Source organism: Peromyscus leucopus, chromosome 12, assembly GCF_004664715.2.
Source record: "Peromyscus leucopus breed LL Stock chromosome 12, UCI_PerLeu_2.1, whole genome shotgun sequence".
In the NCBI taxonomy this organism is placed as follows: Eukaryota; Metazoa; Chordata; class Mammalia; order Rodentia; family Cricetidae; genus Peromyscus; species Peromyscus leucopus.
This window is the reverse complement of record NC_051073.1, coordinates 59,458,341-59,475,933: the sequence shown is the minus strand read 5'-3', so window position 1 is coordinate 59,475,933 and position 17,593 is coordinate 59,458,341. Positions and strand designations below refer to the sequence as shown.

At 46.0% G+C, this 17,593-nt stretch overlaps 1 protein-coding gene across 2 annotated transcripts in view; it reads right to left on the bottom strand.

Annotated features, from left to right (window-relative positions):
- Positions 1-17,593, bottom strand: part of Cd86 (CD86 molecule) — a 69,175-nt gene that overhangs the window by 23,253 nt on the left and 28,329 nt on the right. For both annotated transcript variants that reach the window (XM_028862269.2, XM_028862268.2), the window contains exon 2: positions 5,881-5,927. In XM_028862269.2, coding sequence (XP_028718102.1) covers positions 5,881-5,927 — 47 coding nt within the window. The remainder of the gene's footprint in view (positions 1-5,880; positions 5,928-17,593) is intronic.

Below are 17,593 nucleotides of genomic sequence, written 5' to 3'. Positions count from 1 at the left end.
CATCATTCCCCCCAAAGAATGCTTTGAGACAAGAGAATTCTAATCTGGTTTTGAACAATGTGGTAAACACCAGCCACTGTGGCTCACGAATCCTTGATAAATAGTAAATGTGACTGAGAAACCAGATTATTTTTACAGTGCTGGAGAGAAAAATTGAGTTTTTTCATCTCATTTAATTTCAATTCATTCAAGCTTAGTAAGTCACATATGGCTAGTGGCGATTACACTGAACAGCACAGAAATAATACAGCTTTTTAGCCATTTCTCGACAGTAAGACCAGTAAATGTGCCTCTTTGCCTTAGTAGAAGTCATACTGAAGAAATCACTTCGGGTCTACAGATCCGATCTTATAACGGTGCGGATGAGCACTCTTAGAGGAAGTGATTCTATTGAACAGACAGGTAACATTTGAAGTTTGTGATGTTCTATTTCTCAGAATGTGGCCTCCCGTCTTACCACCCTGTCTCAAACTGGTCCCTCTGCCCTTTCTTTTCATTTTAGTTCGAGTCCCCTAGTGAGCAGAAACAGCCCCCCCCTCCACTGCTCACCCCCATCTCTCCTGAGACTTTCCTGATAAGAGATGTTAGCAGCTTCCACCAGTGCAGCCCGGTGCTCTTTCTGACCTCACCCCATCTGACCATACCATCAAAAGTCGCTCAGTTTTGACATCCTGTCTTCTTGGAATGAACTTCCTTGGTCTGACTCCCTGGTTCATGTGCTAGTCTCTCTGGGATTTATTCTGGATGCCCATTGGTTCAACCGCTAACAGAGTGATCCAATCGTTATCGATTCAATATCCTAACAGATGCTTATCTGCAGTCCACAGCCTTCACTGGAGTCCCAGATACCATACCCAATGGCCCTCTGGGTGCTTTCACGTAGACAGCGAGGGATACACTCTTCTTCCTCTTAAATCTTCCTCCCCTATCTCTAAGAGTAGTTCCCCTATTCACTGCCATCCCATCCATCACCTTTTGATTGTCTGCAGGAAATGCCCAAGAAAGCACACACGGACATTGCCTAGGATACCCAGAGGTACTACAGCCAAGGGCAGTGAGTGACTATGAAGCAAAAACAAGGACTATCAGAAAAAGAATCTGGATTTGCCCGAGACTTTGGGGACATTATCTTTTATGCTCCCCATTACAAGGCAAGAGTGGTCCATACAGGGAGGATTTGTAAGTTTCATGTCCATGGCTAGAAAAATCAAAACAGGGTCACCTATGCTGGCCCTCCACACCACCAAATCCAAACCAGCTTGTTATCTGACCTTGCAAGAGATTCGGAGAATGAGACACCCAAACTTCCCAAACTAGCTGATCAGCACAAAAGCAAGACTCCTTTAATGTATGCGCCACACATCCTTACCCGAAACAATAAGATATTACCCAGTCTGTTGTTTTTCTACTGTTCTGTCTCTATCTTACGGGAAAGTATCATTGAATGACCAACCCCTTCTTTTGGTTTCTGCTTTTTTTCAGCCTTTCTCTCTCCATGAAACCAACCTCTTCTGCTCAGCCCTTGGGGGTACTTTTTCTATTTCACAGGATGGAGCGATGTGTAATGCTAGAATTACCAAATAAAGTCTATTAAGATCTTCAAATTAGTGTGAAGTTGGCCTTTGATGCTACAAACGTATTTGATACTGAGGGGGTCAAATCCTAGGTTATATTTAAAAAAACAAAATTAAGGTTCCCTTGCTCAGAAAGGAAAAAAACAAAACAAAACAAAACAAAACCCAGTCTCAACGTCTTCACAAAGGAGCTGATCCACCAGGGAGGCCTTGTTCTTTCTTACCAATTTCCATCTTATTCCTCAATGACTCCTCTCCTCATTTATTCTCTCTGGGATCCACTAAAAATATTTTGCCAAAAATGAGTGACTAATTGGGGTAAGACTCGCACTACTGAGAAAGATACGTGCATTTGAAGAGGCTGAGCAAAGTGACTCTTTGGGTACAATAGGTTTGAATTGTTGTTTACCCCGGGTACTTGTTTCAGTGACCAGTCAACAGTGACAAGAAATAGGAGCCCAAGGCAAACACATAAATGCTCTTTCATCCAGCCATCCAGACCAGAACCTACAGAGATCTGGGGGCAGACAGTGGGCTTTTTCCACAGAGCACGGAATCAGTCTGAGCTGTGTTGTGCATATCTTTAGGTAAGAAAGACTCGGTCGACCACTGCAGGATTGTTGAGTCAGATGCTGTTGGGGTGTAAAGAGAACCCCAGGACCTGGAGAACCCTCAGACAAAAGGAGAACAACAGCCAAGAGTCCAACCGGACCAGGCACAGTGCATGCACCTGCGGCCATAGCCACCTGAAGGCCGGGCTGGAGGCTCCCTAGAGGGAAGGGACAGTGAGAAGGCTCAGAAGGTGGCTGTGCATGTCTGGTAACCTGAGCTTGACCCCCAGAACCCACATAAAGGTGGAAAAAGAGAACCTATACCACAAGGTTGTCCTTTGCTGCCACACCAATTAATTAGGGGCAGCAGCAAAGGTATCTAATTTCTAGGCAGAGAGAAGATGTGGAAGGTGTGGGTAGAGGACAGAATTGTTTTGCTCTGTGTCTTATCTATTTTCATAAATTACCCTACTTTGCATCCCCCCCATGGATTATTAGTGCCAATTTCATCCCCTTTCTCTCTATGGATATCTGACCTATGATAGGTCTCTACTCCCTAGCTCAGGAAGCAGAGGTATGCCCTAAAAGGAGAGACAGGCTAATTTCAAATAGGTTTTTTTCTACATTAAAAAATGGCTGGCTTTTTAACTTAATAACACATTCTAAATCTGTTTAGTGCTGTGCATATGCATGTGTATGTGGGTCATCCACTGGGGCCATAGATATCAATGTCCCCACCCTAAGAATAGTGGCTCTCTCAGTAGCCATCGACTCTCATTAACTCTTCAGCTAGGGGTGGAATGAGCTCCCCCCTGCTCCTTGCTGGAACTTTTAACTTTTTTGATCTTGTGGTTGGTTGTCTTGTGCAGATGACCATGGCTTCTGTGAATTCACATGTGTAGCATGTCCAGAGACCAGCGGTTCACAACGCTCCTCCCATGCTCTGGCTCTTACATTCTTTCCACCTCTCCTCTTTCTGGCTGTACTCAATGAGCCTTGGGGACTAGGGTTGTAGATGCAGCTGTCCCATGTACGCATAGTCAAAGTTAAGAGGGAGACGGAGGTATTTTAGGGGGGCTGAGGGAAGGAGTGGGGTGGATATGACCAAGACACATTGTATACATGTTTGCAATTTTCAAAAAAAAAAAAATTTTAAAAAGAAGTACACTTATAAATGATTAACACAGTGAAAAAAATGAAAGGTTGAAAAACGGATTGTAACTATCTTATTACTTTTAGTGATGAGTGAAATACTGGTGAGTTCATTTTCTAATGGTTGATGCTGTTTTCCTACCTTCTTTAAATCTGTTCTTCCCTAACATATATCTTCTTCGCATACATCCCCTCACTACCCCCAAACATAATCAGTTAACATTCAAGAGTTTTTTTTTCTCTCTTTTTTTCTTTTTTCTTATGGTTTCAACATCATCACCTTCCTTTTCAGGAGCTAGGAGTTTCCACGGTTTCAAAGCAGGTCAAAAGCAAAGTAACACCTGCCCTTGGTTTTGGTGGGTTTCTCCACTTTACTTTCAAAGGGGAGAGCCAGGAAGTCTGGGGACAGGGAAGGTGTCTCTGTTAAGCTGGTACTGAATATTTGTTTCCAGGACATTTCTCTCCCAGATCCTAAAAGCTAGGCTTGCCACCGTGACAGGCAGGGCTAAGATCTAAGCCATAAGGCCATCTGAGGTGTGGTTTAAGACAAGAGGAGGATGGGAAGGAGGCGACTTGTGAGCAAGAAAGAACTAAGCTGAAGCAATATCCTCCACTAAAGCTATTTGAGTCACCAAGAAACAGAGCCGGCCGCTTGTAGTTGCCTCAGGAGCAGGAGTTGGGAGAAATAGCCTGACGTCACACATCAGTGACGTTTAACCTGCACCACTGCGTACGAATCTGGGCTCTCCGATCAGGAGCTGTGTTGCTCTCCAGTCAATTACTTAAGCGGCTCTGCACTTTAGGAACCTTGTCTTAAAATGGGGAATAATGGCAAGGTCTAATGAAGCAAGTTATTGGGGTTTTTAAATGAATTGCTATTTATAAAGTGCTCAGAGAAGTACCTGAACACACACACACACACACACACACACACACACACACACACACACACAGAGAGAGAGAGAGAGAGAGAGAGAGAGAGAGAGAGAGAGAGAGAGAGAGAGAGAGAGAGAGAGAGAGAGAGAGATACAAGCACACACCGGCACAAACGTGTATGCACACACATATATACACCACACACAGACACACAGAGACATATATGCATGCACACACAGAGACACACACACACATATAGATATGAGCACCTGTGTGCACACTCACACATGTATACACATGCACAGTCTATCTTTATCTTCCCCGCCCCTGATATTTGTGTGTGTACATATTGCCTTTTCACCTCCCCAGGAACTGAGACTCCAGGTCATCGGCCCTGGCGGGTGAAAGCTGCTGTTTTCGCCTACACTGCTGATGATGGATAGGTGAGCACCTGTAGATTTCACCCTGGTAGGCTCAGCGAGCTTTGGTGCCAAGCAGAAACCGCAAATCACAAAAGGCCTGTCTCCACCTGCTGAGATCTGAGAGCATCTCTCTCTCTCCACAGTGCCCAGCTCCTCCTTACCCAGCCAGGGCTGGGAACAGTGGCCAAGGGCCTGTTGTGTGACCATGATGGAGGAGGTGGTTTTGTGGTTGAACTGGTTAGTCAGAGGCCAGGTGGTCAGGGATGGCCTGCAGATGCTTCTGGCACACTGCCAGCTCAGCTACCCTGCCTGCTTGTCACCAGGGCTGAGGTGGCTTCTCTGACAGCTGAGGTGGAGAAATGAGTAACAGGAAAAGGGCGGGCCAGCAGAAATAAAGCAGCGCTCAGTTGCAGGATGCACGGTGGGGTCTCCAGCCAGCTGCTTAGAGAGGCATCCCAGAGAAGAGCAATGGGCTGGGAGGGGCTGAGTTCTGGGAAGCCTTACAAATCTAAACTTTGGGGCACTATTAAGAAAAAGACCACACAATTCAAATGCAAAAAAATGTCACCCAGCAGGAGGAGAGTGTTATGGGGGAGCATCGTTTGTTCGTGTGTGTGTGTGTGTGTGTGTGTGTGTGTGTGTGTGTGTGTGTGAATCTTAATTGTGGTTATCTTATCCGTATCTTACCAATTCACAAGACATGCAATGTAGTGCTAGGGGCCTCCTGGGGTCTTTATGGGTTCAGAAAGGGGGAACCTGTGCAAGGGAAACCTGTAGCATCAGCTTCCTTAGCTTCAGGATGCATTGGCTGGCATGATTAGTTGGAGGTCCAGAGTCACAGGTCTAGAGTTTTTGAACTAGGGCACAGGCTAAGGAAGAAGGGTGTGGTCAGGAATCAGTGCTACAAGAGGCTTTGGAAAGGCCACCGGCTGTTTCCCAAGGGCCTGAGAATACTGGAAATGAGGGCAGGAAAGACCAGAGCGTGTATGTGTGGAGCCAAGTCAGAGGTTTCTCTGCAGTGGCCTTCTGTAGCCCTCCAGAAGCCTTGGATGGGACACTCCACCTTGTGCTGTGTGTCTGGATGCTGGGAGTTTGATGGAAGATTAGGGAGATGCCCAGACTACACCTGGTCTTGGTCCTGACCCTTCCTTGGTCTCTAGGAAAGTTATTTGCTATGGAGTCTAAGGCAACTCGAATCAATCCTGAGCAAACCCCACCAACACTCAAGCCTGGCTTGCAGTGGTTCAACTTCCCTGAGGGACAGCAGAAGGACTCCAAGACTTTCCACAGGAAAAAGGTTCTTACCTGAGAGCACGAAGACCGTTACAAAGAGGATTCCCAATCCCATGGTGCTGGCGTGTAAAAAGACAAGATAAAACGTAGTTAGAAAGTGAAATTGAAAACATTTGTTCCCCAAAACATGACCTGGAAATGGTGTTTGGAATTCACGTGGGTCCCAGGGGTGGCAGAGTCAATGTATACATTCACTGAGGCCATTTTTCCTCCCTTAGCTCCACACACAGGCCGTATTACCCAGCCTCCTCTGCAGTGAGGCAGGTCAAGCAACTGAGCTCTGACCAGTGGAACTGTGAGCAGAAAAGATGGCTGCTACTTCCAAATATGATAACAGAGGCCTCCTTCCTGTTCCCTCCTCTCTCCTCTTCCTTCCTAGACTCAGGAAATTTCAAGGAAAAGTCCAAGGGTAGATAAGATGGCCAAGTCTCACAAAGGCAGAGACCTGGTTTCCAGAATGAAGTAGTAAACCAGTGTTCTCTATCCCTCCACACCCTCCCCACAACTGATCTGGACTGTGGCATTAGCAGGAGGCATTTCATGTCAGTCGAGGTGGCGCGGGGACACTCTACAGCAGGGCACAGCGTTCCCTTTTCTCCAGCAGCGCTGGGGATACGAGGGAACACAGACATTTGAGGAAAATCAAACTTCCTTTGATTTTTTTTCCTGTGGTTTTCAAACTTTAGTGTGCACACAAGTCACCCGGAGAGCATGGGAAACACTTCCCTGGGCTGTGCACAGAGAATTCGACAAGAGGTTGAGATGAAGCTTTTCTCTAACAATCCCCAGGGCCACACTTTGAGAATAACTGCCAGACATACCCACTTCGTCTGCAACATGATCCAAAGAAAGCGTCACCCAGGACTTTACCATCTCTAGCCTTCCCTTCCTCTCTTTTCTCTGTGTTTCTCCACTCACCCACTCACCGTAGACCCCAGTGACTGTGGGGCTTACGGGAAACACAGGGTAAGGACCAACATTAGAAGATGGTGGAAAAACAAACCGATTACAGCCGTTTGGAGCAGATCCCAAGACAAGGCCAACGCTAAATACTTACCATGGAAATATGCCACCTTGCGTTGGGTGGCACACAAGTTTGGCTTGAAGCTTTTTTTTTTTTTGGTGTTTTGAGACAGGGTTTCTCTTGTGTAGCTTTGCGCCTTTCCTGGGACTCACTTGGTAGCCCAGGCTGGCCTCGAACTCACAGAGATCCGCCTGGCTCTGCCTCTCGAGTGCTGGGATTAAAGGTGTGCGCCACCACCGCCTGGCTCTGGCTTGTGGCTTTTTAACGGCCCACGTGAGAAGGAAAACAGCAGGTGGATTAATACCCGGCTTTGATCATAAAAGGAAACTAGTGCTTAGGGAAGTCACACTATTATTTACTGCATAGCAAAAATTTCTTCCTTGGAAGGTGGATTGTCCAAAGCTGTTCTCCACCCTTCAGGTGGTGTATGTGGACACTCCCTCTGCTCTTACAGTGCTTAGCACAGAGCAATGGGCTAAGGTGTGTTTGTGTGTGTGTGTTCCAATCCTTCTAGACTGCAATGTTTTAATTAAGAATTTTTAGAGATTATACCTGCACATAACACAAAAATTTAAAAGATCGGGCGGTGGTGGCACATGCCTTTAACCCCAGCACTCGGGAGGCAGAGGCAGGCAGATCTCTGTGAGTTCGAGGCCAGCCTGGTCTACAGAGTGAGTTCCAGGAAAGGCGCAAAGCTACACAGAAAAACCCTGTCTCAAAAAATCAAAACAAAACAAAAACAAAAACAAACAAGAAAAAATTTAAAAGTCAAGATGAGTGGACTGGTGGCTGTGGAACCCCCATGGAACTGGACTAGGTCCTCTGGACACAGAAGATGGATGTTTGGCTCGAACTGTTTGGGGGGAACCCAGGCAGGGGGATCAGGATCGGTCCCTGCTCTATGGGCAGGCCTCTGAGAATCTGCTGCCTGTGGTGTGACACCTTGCATAGCCTTGGTGCAGTGGGAAGGGGCTTGGACCTGCCTAGGCTCAGTGTGCTGGGCTCTGCTGACTCCCCATGGGAGACCTTGATTTGGGGGATGTGGGGATGTGGGGTGGCTTGGGAAAGAGGGCTGGGGGGGTGGGAGGAGGGAGGAGGGGAGATCTGTGGATGCATGTGAAGTGAGTAGAAGATTTCTTAATAAAGAAAAATGAAAAAAGTGAGAAAAAAAAAGGAAAAGAAAATTAAGGCACAGAACTTCCCAGAGTGAAGAAAAAAAAATGGCAAAGAAATTACTTCCTTTCTTATCAACTTAAAATTCATATGTCACATGAGCCATCTCAAAGACAATATGCAAAAACTGGAACTGTTATTTATGTGGAAAATGCCATGTAAAATTTATTTATAAATGACTATTGCACACCTAATAAATCTTTATCTCAATAAAAAAAGTAAAGATGATTCTTGGACACGGTAATACATGTGTTTAATCCCAGTACTTGGGAGGCAGAAGTAGAAATCCACCTATCTCAGTAAGTCCTAGGCCAGGCTGCTCTATATGGTGAGTTTTAGGCCAACAGGGGTCCATAGTGAGACCTTGTCTTTTTTTTTTTTTTTTTAAGTAGAGGTGATATATTTAGTTACTTCTCTTGTTGCAACAACAAATCTGACCAAAAGCTCACAGTTTTGGGGCACAGTCCATCATAGCAGGGAAGGTGTGGGGGTGCGAGCTTGAGGCACCTGGTCACATTGGACCCTCAGTCAGGAAGCAGAGAGAGCTGGTATTCATGCTGCCTTGTCCTCCCCATTCAGTCTGAGACCCCAGCCCATGGAATGGTACAGCCTACATTTAAGATGGGCTGCCCTACTTTAATTGACCCAGTCAGGAAACTCACTTACAGACATACTCAGACATGTCTCCTAGGGGACTCTAGACCTTGTCAAGTCGTCAGCCATTATTAGCTATCACGGCGACAAGCAGTAGAAAGCAAGTCTCTCTCTCTCAGTTCTGGTCCCTGGCCATCTAACTTTCTTCCAAAGATGTGCCTGGAATGACCAATATTACCTGTTACCAGTTTCTTGCCTTCGCCTAGATTTATTTTAGACACACACAAAAATAATAATAACAACACAGATCCATATGTATTCTTATTTCATTTTAAAACACCAATAATAGTACTCAGTACATAGTGTGTCACTTGCGCTACCAAATTTGGGATAATTTTATAGCTGTATTAATTAGCACCCTCATATTAATAGTTGCATATTATTCTACTGTAGTCTACTTGATACAAATAGCCATTCGACTGATATTTAAGTTGTTCCCAATCTTTTTTGGATTGAAAACTCAAACTATCTCATACCTGCAGGAGCTGGCTGTTTCCAGAAGCAGAATTACTTGCCCAAGGGTTAAAGGGTAATGCAATTTTAGCTTTCACAGATACAGAATGATTGTCTTCCCCATTATACATTAAAACTTCCATCAACAGGTGACTGCTTATTTTCTCATACTTTTTTGTATGTTTTCTAATTTCTGATCTGTACCATTTAAAGGTTAAAATGACATATCATTATACATTTTTGACAGTGCTTGGAATTGAACCCAGGGCCTTGTGCATGCCAGGCAAGTGTTTCACTAATTGAGCCTCTCGTTGTTATTTTCATAAAAATTACATTTAGTTATGGTAAAAAATTACACACAAAATTGACCAGACTGATCATTTCCAAATGTGCAGTGGCATGTAATAGACTCACATTGTGCAATCACCAACACCATTATCTCCTGAAGTCTTTTCATTTTGCAAGATGGAAACTCTGGAGTCAGTAAACAGTGATTGTCCTGTCTGTCACCCTCTCAAAGGGCACCTTCTGCCTCCATGGATCTGACTTCTTTAGAGTGACTGGAATCTTACACTATTTAGCCTCTGTGGAGGATTTGCTTCACTTAGCGCGGTGCCATAGGGGCCCCTCCATCAGGGCCCATCTGTACTGTAGCACCTGCCAGAGTCTCCATCTTCTAAAGATGCTCACCCCGCGTCTAGTTTATCTGCTCATCTGCAGGTGGCTGCTTGAATCACGTTCACCTTCTGAGTACCGTGAAGGACGCTGCTGTGAACGTGGCCATACAAATTTCTCCCCCATTTTCTGCTCTCACTTCTTCAGACACAAACCGAGAAGTGGAAGAGGAGGTCATATGGAACTTCTATTTTAAACTCCCTGAGGAACCACTGTACACCAGTAGCTCTTTACATTCCCATCGAAGGCACACAGTGGCTGACTTCCTCACATCCTTGCCAACACTTTTCTGACTTGGTTTTCAAAGTCTAAGCCATCCTTATGGCTGTGAGGTGATTTCCACTGTCATTTCAAAACACAATTTTCTCATGAATCTGAGTATCTTGTCAAATGACTAAGACTTTTACGTTTCTTATTCCATGTACTCGTCACACATTGTTGTTGTTATTATTATTATTATTATTATTATTATTATTATTTGCCCTGTTTTGAGTCTAGCTTTCTCTTGTTGAACTGTAGGAGCTTTTTTACACACACACACACACACACACACACACACACACACACAATTTATATATATATATATGAAAACTACATATATAGAAAGCTAGCAGTTTATGATAATGTTACAAGTAAGTTCCGTTGCTAAAATATTAGATGTTCGATGTATGACCCAATGTCTGGTGTCCAGTAACTTTCTTCTCTCCTTCTCTCTCATTCCATCCACCCCTCCCCCATCCATCCACTCCTCTCTGTTTCTGTTCAGAAAGGGGCAGGCCTCCCATGGGTGTCAACAAAGCATGGGGTATTAAACTGAGGCAGACTAAGCTTCTCCCTGTGTATCAAGGCTGGGCGGGGCAACCCAGCATGGGGAATAGGTTTAGCACTGTCTGTTGAACTCACGCTGCCATGGCAATGAGGGCGGAGCCTGGGAACCCCTTCCCATCATTTCACTCTAAGTCACTCACAGCATCCTGCTTAGCATGGATCTGAAGGCTGGGGCCTCTTTAGGTCTGAATTCTTACCTAAATACAAGAGTCTGTTCTAGGACCTGAAAAATCGGTACATTTAACCTACTCAAAGAAGTTTTCCCCACCCGACATGTTGAACAAACAACATGGACACAAAATCAAATTATGCTTTGTTATAAACGAAACAGATTAGTTTAACTCAAATCATTGCATAAAACCATTATGGCCGTGGTTCTCAATTTGTGGGTGGCAACCCCTTTGGGGGTCAAATGACTCTTTCACGGGGTCACCTACGATCATTGGAAATATCAGGTATTTATATTACGATTCTTAACAGTAGCGAAATTACAGTTATGAAGCAGCAGCGGAAATAATTTTATGGTTGGGAGTCACCACAACATGAGGAACTGTATTAAAGCGTCACAGCATTAGGAAGGCTGAGAACCACTGCATTGTGGCTTTGGGAAATCTTGAACAAATAGTCCCTGTAACTCACAGGGTGGGGTGAAGCTCCTCCTCTATCCAGGAAGTCCACTCTGATGCAAATTTCTCCATTGGAAGCCTTTTCTTTCCCCGAGAAGAGACAGCAGCCTCCTGAACTTCCTTGCATTGATAACCAGTTTTGTGAGTGGTGTTTGTTTTTGTTTTTGTTTTTGTTTTTGTTTTTTGCAGGGTAAGGATTTGAGACAGGGTCTTGCTCTATAGCTCAGGGTTGCCTCAAACTCAGGATCCTCCTGCCTCAGCCTCCCAAGTACTGGGATTATAGGCTTGCACAACCATACCCAGCTCAGTACTGGCTTTATCCTCTGCAACTACCAATGATAAGCGCCCCCCCCCATGCCAGCAAAAGCCCTTTAGGGGCTCCAGGACAGCAATCTTCTCACTCCTCACACCCTGGCCTAACAGGCAGCCATGGTTCTTCAGGGATGCATCCCTAATGCTCACGTGGAGACTTCACACCAGCTTGGCAGATACTACAGACATCTCCAGTGTCCATTTCTAAAAGACTGACACAACCTTCCTTTTAGGAAGTGTGTGAGAATGTGTGTGTGTGTGTGTGTGTGTGTGTGTGTGTGTGTGTGTGTGTGTAGGTTAGGAAGCCAGCTCCTCCACTCTCGTTGGCTCAGAAGAGCAGAAATGTCACTTCCCCAGAACTGAACCCCACCCCCCCACCACACCACCCCACACCCCACACCCCACACCCCCCCCCCCCCCACCCCCCCAACTTCAAACACAGTTAAGACTTTTACCAGGTGGCGCAAGAAATGGAAAGTCTTACTTTCCGAGGGGGCGCTCGGCAGTGGCAGCGGGAAAGGAAAGAACCTAAGAATTTAGGGGGGATTCTCTGACAGATTTCTGTCTCTAGAAGCAGAATAAGGTCTGAGAGGTGGGTGAGCTAGTGATGAACCTAAAATGCAACGATGTTCACATAAGAAGAGTGACATTCTAGAACCCAGAGCGACATTGTCACTGGCTTTGCGTACCTGTGCCCTCACAAAACGGAAGTAACCATGGCCAGGTGAACGATTGATTACCCTGCTGTGTTTCATGGCGAGGTGACATTGTTCACCCCCATAATACAGATAGAGAACCAGTTTCAGGGCCTGAAGATACATGGTTCAAGGCCATGTACCCAGTAACAGCAGAATTGAGATTTAAACGGATCCAACTTTGCTGACTTTTCTTGAACACAGCTTGGCTCCTTTAAAAGTGCCAGTCAGATTCAGTAGTGCATGGGTAGCAAGCAAAAATATATTCTGAATCTGGTGGGGTGAGAGGAGGCATCACACTCCCAGAACACATCCTAAAACCACTATGTGACTCTTGAGGAAACCCTGGGATGGGGTAGGATGGGGTAGGATGGGGTCAAATCATCCATTTGTATCTTGAGGGTTTTGTCCTTATAGATCAATCATTGCATAGATGCTGCTTGAGCATCCCCTACTGTGGGATGTTCTGTATGTCCTGTGGGAGCCCGTTCTTGGATGCCTCATGGCTTTACCCAGCAGGTCCGCATAGAGGATGATTAGGACCATGGGCCTGAGTGCAGGTGTCTGAGATGGTCTGCACTTGGCTGTGCTGGGGGATGGTCTGTATGTCTTGTGGGAGCCCTTCTTGGGTTCTTTGTGGCTTTACCCAGCAGGTCCGCATAGAGGATGATTAGGACCACCGGCCTGAGTGCAGGTGTCTGAGATGGTCTGCACTTGGCTGTGCTGGGGGATGGTCTGTATGTCAAGTTGCTCTGATTGGTCAATAAATAAAACCTGATTGGCCGTGGCTAGGCACGAAATATGGGTGGGACTAGCAGAGAGGAGAAAAAAAGGAAGGCAGAAGGAGTCACTGCCTGCAGCAGCCGCCAGGACAAGGAAGATGTAAAGTACCGGTAAGCCACGAGCTATGTGGCAAGGTATGCCACAGCCATACAGTTTGTAAACAAAATAAGTCTCTGTGTTTACTTGGTTGGGTCTGAGCGGCTGTGGGACTGGCGGGTGACAAAGATTTGTCCTGACTGTGGGCAAGGCAGGAAAACTCTAGCTGCAACCCCCTCTGCCAGGCAGTGAGCACTAGCGTGCTCTGTCCCTCACAGGCAATGGGCTGAGCACGGCACACCGCAGGGATTCTGGGGGAAAAGAGGAGGTGGGCAGAAAAGAGAGAGGTAAAAAAACGGACCTCCTCAGGTCTGAAGGAGTGTACGAGTCTAGTTGAGGCAGAAGAGAGGAGATGAGGTTGACACAGAGGACTCTACTCGTGGGAAAGAGGAAGCAGGAGAAGGGTTTCCTGGAAGAAATGGAAAAGACGTTGTCTTGGACATAGTGGTAACTGGGGTGCTAGGGAAATGCAATTACGTGGGCTATTGACTCCGCAAGGTTGTTCATTCCCACAGTCCTTCGGGCAAATGTTTACAGAATGTCTTCATCATTCGAGTGCTTGTAAAGGTTTAGGGAGATTTAAAGATGTGTAGGTCTGGGTCCCTCATCTAACATTGGAAAGGAAGGCAGAGTGTCCACAAATAAGTCAAGCTGAAAACCATTGCAGAGAGTGGCTGAATTTAGCTTCTTCAGAGTGTGCAGCGTTTGCTCCAAACAGAAGCAGATGCCGCAACCACTGGAGGAAGGGCCAGGTCTGATAGTTCAAGTGCACCAGGGCCCAGCCACTGTTCTATGACCTAGGACGCTTATGGTTGGACAAGCCGACTGCTGGGCGGGTCCACCTGCTGCCTGAAGGACACAGATCCCGAGGCCGCCCATTGCTGGAGCCTCTGTCTGCCTCTAGTGGGACATCATGTCCTGAGGCGCTTGAGAGAGTCCCAAAAGCTGAAGTCACATGCTGACAGCAGCTAGCATTATCTTTGATGTGAAGTTTCTGAACTATGAAGAATGGACATTGCTGGGGGGTCATGTGCTTTCATTCTTAACAAGGCTCTGGCACAGTGACATGTTTTGAGAGCAGCATGGAATCAGGTGCTTGTTAAAGCATTCATGTGTTTCAACAAATATCCATTGAGCCACACACTGTGCTCAGTGCTGGGGTTGAGCAGTGAGCAAAGTCAGAAATGGCTCTCCTTCCTGCAGTTTGGTGAAGGAGCAAGATCATTATCAATTGAACATAAATAAATATTTACAAAATTTTTACTATGACAAGTGCTACAGAAGAGAGGTTCCCGGTGCTTGAAAAACTATGAAACTTGTTTACACTGAGATGTGAAGGATGGTGTGGTGGACTCAATATGGTCGCCTGTCCTCAGATATCCTCACACAAAGATGTGGCATCTAATCACCCCTCCTGCCTCGAAGGCTGGCTCGCAATTGACTTGCTTTGACTATTAGAACTTGGTATAAAAAAAATGTGTCAGGGCTTCTGAAACTAGGTCAGGAAAAGCCTTGGAACTCCTACATGTCCTTTTAGGAATGTATTTTCTAAGGACCTGAGCCCGCCATGTAAGATGCTCCCTTCTCCTGACACCGCAGTGACGGAGAGCCCACGTCTAAGTTTGGGTCATCTATCTTAGCAGAGTGCAGCCTTCCAGTTGGATCTGCCAAGCTACCAGACAGATGACTAAAATGCCCCCTGTTTACTTCTGTCAAATGAGCGCACTGATGCCATGGAGAATGGGAGAACCCCCCGAGGCCTAATTCCTGACCCCCATAACCATAGGAGTAAAACAGTCCCTGTTTTCAGCTGTGCCTCTGGGGAAAGTTTGGAACGTATGTATAAAGAAAACATCCAGATTCACTAATTAGGCGGAGAGTTGGGGGGTGGGTGGGAAGAGAGAAAGGATTCTGAACGAAAGCAATATCATGTACAAAGGCACTGAGGCAGTGAGACCCTTGAGAAAAGAGTCTAGAATGTCCATGTGGTTGAAGTGCAGGCAGGTGGGAGACAAGGCCAAAAAGTTCAGCATGGGCCAGAACACACTCGCTTCACAGGCCATTTAAAGATTTTATTCTTCATCACGACAGAAATGTCCACCCCTAAAGAGATTATAGCAGAATGACATAACCAAAATTTTATACTAAAAAAGATTTTTTTGGTACAACAAATGGACGGCAGAGGAGCCTGAGAGAGGCAAGAAGCTTACGACGTTGGTCAATGCAATTGTTTAAGTTAAAATGGTAGCTATTTGGTGTAGCTGGAGTTATCTCCAGTCCCGCCTGGGCCCACAGCCACTCAGACCCAAATAAGCGCACAGACACTTATGTTATTTAAACTGTTTGGGCTAATGGCTCATGCTTCTTGCTATCTAGCTCTTATGTCTTAAATTCGCCCATTTCTATTAATCTATAAGTTGCCACGTGGCTGGTGGCTTACTGATATTTTACACCTTGCTTTTCATGGTGTGGCTGGCAGTATCTCCTCACTCAGCCTTCCACTTCCCAGAATTCTCTTCTCTGTTTATCCCGCCTATACTACTTCCTGCCTGGCTACTGGCCAATCAGTGTTTTATTTATCAATCAATGACAGCAACACATTTTCACATCATACAGAAAGACATCTACAGCAATTTGGGTCTGGGATGGTTTAAAAAAAAATAGAGAAGTGTGTTGATTAAGAAATAGTTAGGACTACAATAAATTGGGTATGTTGATGGCTTGAGGTGGAGGATGAGAAAGGATTATTCATTGATGAGAATTATTCATTCATTCATTCACTCATTCAAACGTTGACTCATTCTTAACTAGCTCAGATCTCTCTGGGTGTCTTAGTGTGCTTTCTATTGCTGGGAGAAAGACCGCGAGCAAAAGCAACTGGGGAGGAAAGGGTTTATTTGGGTTACATGTCACAATCACAGCCCACCACAGGGGGAAGTAAGGGCAGAAACAGGAACCCAGAGGCAAAACCTGAAGTAGAGGGCTTGGGAGGACATGGCTTCCTGGCTTGCTCCTCAAGCTCACATTTCTTGCTTCTCAGCATCATCTCCCACAGTTGGCTGGGCCCTCTCACATCAACAATTAGTCAAGAAACTTGCCTACAGGCCAATTTGATGGACCCACTTTCTCAACTGAGGGAACCTCTTCCCAGATGTCCTACTTTGCATCAAGTTAACAAAAAACTAACAGCAGTCTGGGTACTATAGGACTTTTTCTCTTTTTTGGTTTTCTTTTCATATATTTGTTAAAACTGTGAATAAAAGCAATAGAAATCATGATTCTTTTGAAATATGCAAATGACACAAAAATTAACCAAAAGTCAGTCAACTGAATATTCGTGAAACCTAAAAAGAGAGGCATGAACACAGTGAACCCTGTAAGGGTTAGCATAAAGATCTAAAATTGGGTTTTAGGTTAACAACTGTGTGAGCAGAATAGCTGGCATTAGAGAAATACCTTATGCAAACAAACTATCCAATATTAGTGTGATATAATACATACATCAACATTAAGTATGTCTCTTTCGTGGGAGGGAGAGTGGGGTGGAGATGGCCCTGGGGCCCGAGGCATGCTAGTCAAGTGTCCCACCACTGAGCCACACCCTGAGCCGAATTAATCCTGCCTTAACTAGCATCCGATCGATGTCCTCTGTGGTAATCAGACCACATCACTGCGGTATCTTGGGCAGCGAGGCCAGGGTTGCACTTGGGTGACCCTGACAGAAGTAGTGTTTATCTACTGAAAAGGCAGCACGATTCACTGGGGCTTATTGTGATGATATCAAATGAGGAACAATTAAAAGGCCCGGGTTAGTGAACCTGAAGAGGAGAAGGTTCTGCAGATCTGTGACGGCCAAGGGCAAATAGTGAAGGGCCTCTAGACACACTGAAAGACCAGCAGTGCCAGCGGCCAGGTGTCACAGGGGGGCAGGTTTCAGCTCCGGAGGTGGGGCTGGGGGAGGGGTGTGGGGTGGTGTGGGGTGGTGGGGGTGGTGTGTGGGGGTGTGGGGGTGGGGTGTGGGGTGGTGTGTGGGGGTGTGGGGGAGGGGTGGGGGTGATGTGGGGGGTGGTGTGGGGGATGGTGTGGGGGTGGTGTGGGGGGTGGAGGGGTGGGGTGTGGGGGTGTGTGGGTGTGGGGGATGGGGTGGAAGAACTTTTAACAGCCACAACCAAAGCCTAGACTTCCTTTTGAGGTGTGTGCACTCTATCACCAGAACAGCTCCAGCAAAAATAGGCTAATAATACAGCAGAGACTCTTCAAGGGGAGTCTTCAAACGCTATCTGCTTGAGCTCTGTGACTTTAAAACCCACAACCAAGGTTCTCATTATATTCCTAGGAAAAAGAAAATACAAGATGTCCCTGGCATCTCATCTCCCTGTATCCCACCCGAGGCCTTTCTTTGCATT